The sequence below is a fragment of the Prionailurus bengalensis genome, chromosome A2, assembly GCF_016509475.1.
Source record: "Prionailurus bengalensis isolate Pbe53 chromosome A2, Fcat_Pben_1.1_paternal_pri, whole genome shotgun sequence".
In the NCBI taxonomy this organism is placed as follows: Eukaryota; Metazoa; Chordata; class Mammalia; order Carnivora; family Felidae; genus Prionailurus; species Prionailurus bengalensis.
In genome coordinates this window covers 54,020,751-54,026,780 of record NC_057348.1, presented here as the reverse complement: position 1 = coordinate 54,026,780, position 6,030 = coordinate 54,020,751, and the positions used below count along the sequence as shown (strand labels likewise).

General features: G+C 45.5%; 1 protein-coding gene and 1 non-coding gene across 3 annotated transcripts; both read left to right on the top strand.

The window, feature by feature from the left end:
* Positions 1 to 1,144: 1,144 nt before the first annotated feature.
* On the top strand, positions 1,145 to 5,965 carry RPL32 (ribosomal protein L32). Of its 2 annotated transcripts, none has more exons than XM_043588166.1 (4): positions 1,145 to 1,272; positions 2,735 to 2,835; positions 3,425 to 3,606; positions 5,788 to 5,965. In XM_043588166.1, exons 2-4 carry the CDS (start codon positions 2,740 to 2,742, stop codon positions 5,915 to 5,917), a joined length of 408 nt encoding a protein of 135 aa, XP_043444101.1. In that variant the 5' UTR covers positions 1,145 to 1,272; positions 2,735 to 2,739; the 3' UTR covers positions 5,918 to 5,965. The 2 variants fall into 2 exon arrangements, with proteins under 2 accessions (XP_043444101.1, XP_043444102.1); XM_043588167.1 differs by having other exon boundaries at positions 1,257 to 1,825.
* On the top strand, positions 2,530 to 2,669 carry LOC122488846. The gene has a single exon (XR_006298759.1). It is a non-coding gene; the product is annotated as a small nucleolar RNA SNORA7 (small nucleolar RNA).
* Positions 5,966 to 6,030: the final 65 nt, after the last annotated feature.

Sequence of the window (6,030 nt, the reverse complement as noted above, 5' to 3'; positions counted from 1 at the left end):
GCGGGTACCCTGTGCCCTTCTCTGTGGAAACGGTCACAGCCGGTCTCTCGTCCCCCAAAGACTGAGCCTTTTTGGTTACTGCTTCCAAATCTCTTGCATCTTTCACTGTTAGAGGCATGGTCTCTGTTTCCTGAGCCTTCTGCTTGATTAGCCCACCTGACCCCATCAAGACCTTCTCCCTTCACAACACACATAATGTGGGCTGCTGTTAGCACAATGCTTTCATTCTCTGCATCCCATCTGACTTCCCAGAGCTGGCTGGCTAAGCAGGATTCATGAGGTGTGGTGTAGTCACAGGCACAATAGGATTCCAGTCTCAACCTTATCACTTGTGAGCTGTGCGACCTTAGACAAGACATTTCACATTTCGCTCCTCTGGGTCTCTTCAAACTCCTACCCTTCACAGTCAAAATCTCAGGAAGGAGTTGTCAACACTCTTCCCTTCTCACTTCTCATCCTGTCAACAACACAATCCAGTGTAGCTTCTGTCCCCATCTGGCCCCTGGAACTACTATCAAGATCAGCGATGACATCTGTATTGTGTTCAAATTGTGGAATCAATGCACAATTTTTTCGTCCTGAAATTTGATTTTTTTTTTTTACAATAATCTTAAATACAAAATCTAAGCAAAACAAAACCATCAACAACTAGGCAGGTTAGCTGAATGATTAGAAGTGTGGATTTTGAAGTCAAATCCCCAAACGTCGCTTTCTACATAGGCAAAATGGGGAAAAAATAGAACTACCTTGCAGAATTGTGGGAAGGATCGTGAAACCCATGGAATGATAGCTGTTAGGGTATCGTTCCTATCTTACTCTATAAATTCACGTGAGGGCAGTATTAGGAAGACTGTTTTGTTCCCTCCTGGCCACCAAGAGGCGCACTTAATAGCAGAAGAAACGCGGACGGAAATAATCTAAAAACTGGATTGTTCTCCGGCGGAACGGCTTCAATTTCTGGCGGAAGTGGATGCCCCCCCACCAGGTCTTAAAAGCTCAGAAAGAATTCCAAATATTCTACGTAGTCCTACGGCAGGTGTGAAAAATTCCCAGCAGTACTTCTAGATATTAATATATATTAAAACACATGTATTCATCGACTTTTTTTCAGTATTTCTCTGAAATGTCTTTCTTTCCTTTGAAGGACCAAGCGCAGGAAGTACTCTTTTTTCCCTGACAGGACCCAGAAGTTAAGTCCCATCAGCCTTCGCGCGCGACCTTCCACTCTCTTCCTCGGCGCTGCCTGCGGAGGTGGCAGCCATCTGTAACTCGGTGAGTTTTAATCGTTGGCCATCTGCATCTCTGCGGTCTTCATCTGGTATTGTCGCTTCGTGGTGAGGAGGCCTGCCCTTCCGAGCACTCGTCTTGGTGGGTTTTGTCCTTGTCGGTTGGCTGGAGCACGTACAGGAACAGAACGAAGCGGCCCAGCCGATGATGGAGGTTTGCTTCCCAGGGCCACTTGGCCGCCCTACGGAGGCCGCCTGGTGTCTCTCAGCGTTGCTGACAGCTTGTTTGAGGCCTGGGAGTGAAGGTCGCCGTTTCGGGTCTAGGCAGCGCGGGCTTGTAGGGACTGTGAAGCCACCAGAAGTTTCCAGTCCGAGGGCAAGAGTATTCCCGTTTTGGTCAGCGTTGTGTTTCCGCGTGTATTTTGTTCACGCCGACCGACGCTCCCTCCTCTGCGGTTCTGGTCTTGGGGTTGCTGCTGCGGCCAGACCGCCAAAACAAAACAATCGATTGCTGCTAGTCGATCGGTTCAGTTAACGAAGGATCTCTGAGAATATAAAACTGCGTCCTTGTCTGCGAGGAAATAATGTTTCGGGCGGAGGTGCGTTCCTTTATCGAACACAAAGTTCACGGAGTACCGTGTGCTGAACAAAGGAATAGAAGCAGCGAAGAGAACAAAAAGGGTGTTGCATTAGGGAAAAAAAACTAGGGTAATCGGGAAGGCCGGTCCTCGGATGATCTTCAGGTAGAACAGGAAGTTCCAAGGCCTAGAAGCATCAGTACATTATGGTTTTATAGGTCTGTTGTGAGAGAATTGTAGAGCAGCAGCACTTTAGGGGAAGTAACAGGTTTCTCTACTTCCAGTCACTGCAAGCATTCAACGTGCAGTATCCTTTCCATTTTACAGATGAGAAGACAACTAAGGCTCAGGTTCTTGTGGATTGTCCAAGTTCTGCCTAACGAAAAGGAAATTGGACTGTCTGGGGTTTGGGGCGCCAGGTGTGGGATTTGCTCCCCTGTGCAAGCTGAGAACTTTTGGGGGTCCATTTGTTTTAATTTTTTTTTTAATGTTTTGATTTATTTTTGAGACTGAGCATGAGCAGGGGAGGGGCAGAGAGGGAGGGAGACACAGAATCTGAAGCAGACTCCAGGCTCTGAGCTGTCAGCACAAGAGCCCGACGTGTAGCTCGAACTCGCAGAGTGTGAGATCATGACCTGAGCTGAAGTCAGATGCTCCACCGACTGAGCCGCCCGGGCGCCCCCATTTGTTTTAGATTAGCTGTTAGCGTGGATGAAGCGAATGCTGACCTCCCAGGATCGCGTCTGGAGAGTGGTTCGTATTCTGCCAGCTTCGGAAATGGGAGGGAAAGCAAGCCTGGCAGAGGTACCCATTCCATTCCCAGTTTGCTCAGTAGCTGGAGATTGGAAGACACTCTGCAACAATGTTCAAGGCCTGAGCAGGAAAGCTTCCTTCTAGGACTCTGTCACCATCTCTGCTTCTTTCTTGAAGGCATCATGGCTGCCCTCAGACCTCTGGTGAAGCCCAAGATTGTTAAAAAGAGGACCAAGAAGTTCATCCGGCACCAGTCAGACCGATATGTCAAAATTAAGGTATATGTGGTCCAGGGATGGAAGTGTTTGTTGGGGTGGAGAAAGGAGCCCCTAAATGGGCTGTTGGATTTATGGTATCACCTGGTCAGAAGATCACATTTGGCAGATGAACCAGTCCAGTTAGTGGAAGAGCTCTCTAGAAACTTGGGTCTGAGTACACCTTACTGGCATTCAGTCACTTGATTATAGTGTGAATTGGACGTTTGGCTGTTTTGACGTGTCTAGAGGCTTGTATCATTTTAGGTGGCCTTAAGAGGTTATGAGAAGTAGATTATCCGTATTTTATGATGAGAAAACTTGTATCTTGAGTGCAGTGCTAGAACCCATGCTCTTCACTTTACTGTATACACAATCCCCTCACATTCTATCAGTCTGTAGTTTGTTTTTCCTTTATTTAGGAGTGTGGATGTGAGTCTATATTCCTGGTGCTCAAAGGCAGGAGCCCCTATTTTTCTCCACCAAATAAAGGTGAACTGTAACCCAACGACAGCTACTGTTGGGGCATGTTTCCTTTTCATTGGGTCCCCCTTTTTTCCTCTAAAAGGAAGAGGTGTTGGCAAAGGCACTAACCCTCCTGTGTTTATTTCAGCGCAACTGGCGGAAACCCAGAGGCATTGACAATAGGGTGCGCAGAAGATTCAAGGGCCAGATTTTGATGCCCAACATTGGTTACGGGAGCAACAAGAAAACAAAGCACATGCTGCCCAGTGGCTTCCGGAAGTTCCTAGTCCACAATGTCAAGGAGCTTGAGGTGCTGCTGATGTGCAACAAGTGAGTTGGGCCCCACTTCTGGGTTCAGGTGTCAGAAGTCTGCATCTGTGAGCAGTTTTGGTAGGGACTTTATAGAATGCATTTGGAGGAGTTGTATATTCTCTAGGGAGCTTAAAGAATGCTTGTTGGGGGCTTAGAAAGGTTTCCTTTGCTGGAGCAGGGTGAGGGAACTTCCCCTGGTAAGTAGAGACCTGAGACCTGGAAAGACAGGACTTAGCCTGACAGTAAAAACGCTGGAGGATCCTTTTGGCAGTTCTTTGCAGAATGGTGGCTTTATTTATGTGGAGGTATGGGGGATATAGTGTAGCCTCAGACCTAAGGGACACTTTATGCTGTGGCCACAGGTATCTCTCTTCCAAAATCTGCAGGAATAGACGAGTTGCTGTCTGATTAAGAGCTCTGTGATCTGAGGTAGAGAAAAGGAGGAAGGCTTTGCAATCAGGATGGCTTACACAAAGTTGTAGAGATGCTAGAGTGCATGGAGGATTCACAGCATTCCTTTCAAGGGTTTTAAGAAAGTTAGACACTTTATGAGCTCTGTGAGAGACTTGGTTTGCTTAGGCCAAAAGGGGGACAGTGGGATGAGAAAACATTTAATGTGGGAAGTTATTTAGATGCTTTGAATTTGGGTTGGAGGGAATGGTGTTCTTATATTCCTATTAAAGATACTTGGGCAGCAAACATGAGTTGCAGGTGCTGCTGGATGCCAAAAAGGTACTCTTTTTAAATAGCTTGACAGTTTGTGTAAAGAGCTATAGAAATTTTTGGAATTTGTGACCTTTACACCACAAGTTGCATTTCTGGATATTTGTCCTTAAATAAACTGAAAAGCAGAAAATCTTTGTAAGGCTGATCATTGCAGCAGTAACTGAAGGATTGAAAGTGTAATTTGTGAATGGTGGGAGTACAGGCACTGGGTGGAATGTTACATATACACTCAAAATGGTGATCATGTGTGGAAAATGCCTAGGCAGAGGGGAAGGTATTTAAGATGATTGATATGTTAAATATATATATGGACAAGGACCTGAGGAGTTATCGAGGGGGGAAGAAAAGATTTAAGTGTTAAGAACAAAGATGGAAACATTTCAAAATATAGCTACTTTGAGCTTGAGTGAACCTCCTTTATAGAAAATGAAAAAATTCTTTTAGTTTGCTTGTCTGTTAAGCTATTTTGCTGGAGTTCTTAAAGAGAACTCTGTATGCCCCATTGCCTTAGTCACTTCTTACAGTCTTCCTTTGCTGAAATTTCTCCTAGAGTCTTTTTTTTTTTTCAAGATTTTCATTTTCTTTTCTCATGTTTATTTTTGAGAGCATGAGCAGGAGAGGGACAGAGAGGGAGAGAGACACAGAACCCGAAGTAGGCTCCAGCTGACTGGGGTTCAAACTCACAATGAGATTATAACCTGAGCCAAAATCAATAGACGCTTAACTGATTGAGCCACCTAGCTGCTCCTTAAGATTTCATTTTTAAGCAATCTCTACACCCAACGTGGGGCTCAAACTCGCCTCCCCAAGATCAAGAGTCAGATGACCCACCTAATAAGCCAGCCAGGTGCCCCTACAGTATCTTAATTAGCTGTTGCTGGCGTCATAAAATGCTTCGGGCCAGTTTGTTACCAAACCAGGGTATGGTGCAGCTGTGAGGAATGAGTAAGTTGGAACAGTATCTGTTAGGCGGGTTAAAGTATAGCTATTTGCTGGGCAACTTCAGGCAATGTTACTTCTCAATTTGAATTTTGTCAGCAGCAAACAAGTAAATTAATGTCTGAGCCAGGAAGCTCCTGGTTTAATCAGACTGTTGGATTCTGCTCTTGGTTACTTTGCAGAGAGTTTTAAAACTTCATGGGACTAGAAGGATAGAGGAGGACCTTTGAACTTGGGGGTCTGGGTCTGAACCATGATAGCCCTGTCTGTTTCTATATATCTGACTTGGGAATTCATTTCCACCTTTAAGGGCCATTGGTTTGTAAGATGGAGGCAATACATGAATCATAAGGCTGCTGTAGGGATTGAGAGGGAACAATGAGAGTGCTTTTGTCACTGCCTGGGAATACTTTAAGAGCCTTACTGCTGGTACCATAGATTTTAGGAGAGTTGGGATTCGGGGCTGTGCAGGTCTTGTTCATCAGCCATTTACCAGCGCCTCCTTACTCTACTCACTAACCAATTCTCTTCCAGATCTTACTGTGCAGAGATTGCTCACAATGTCTCCTCCAAGAACCGTAAAGCCATTGTGGAAAGAGCAGCCCAGCTGGCCATCAGAGTCACGAATCCCAATGCCAGACTGCGCAGCGAAGAAAATGAATAGACAGTTTATGGGCACATCATATTTGTGTTAATAAAACCATAAAACTACCATCTGGCATTTCCCTCTTTGGTTTTACTCTTCAATTTCCTACTCAGACAAGTTGTCACAGATGT

Excerpts from the sequence above, each read along its gene's own strand:
- RPL32 (XM_043588166.1), top strand. The coding sequence starts at position 2,740 with ATGGCTGCCCTCAGACCTCTGGTGAAGCCCAAGATTGTTAAAAAGAGG. Across the intron at positions 2,836-3,424 it reads ACCGATATGTCAAAATTAAG|CGCAACTGGCGGAAACCCAG; the intron begins GTATATGTGGTC and ends TGTTTATTTCAG. Across the intron at positions 3,607-5,787 it reads GTGCTGCTGATGTGCAACAA|ATCTTACTGTGCAGAGATTG; the intron begins GTGAGTTGGGCC and ends ATTCTCTTCCAG.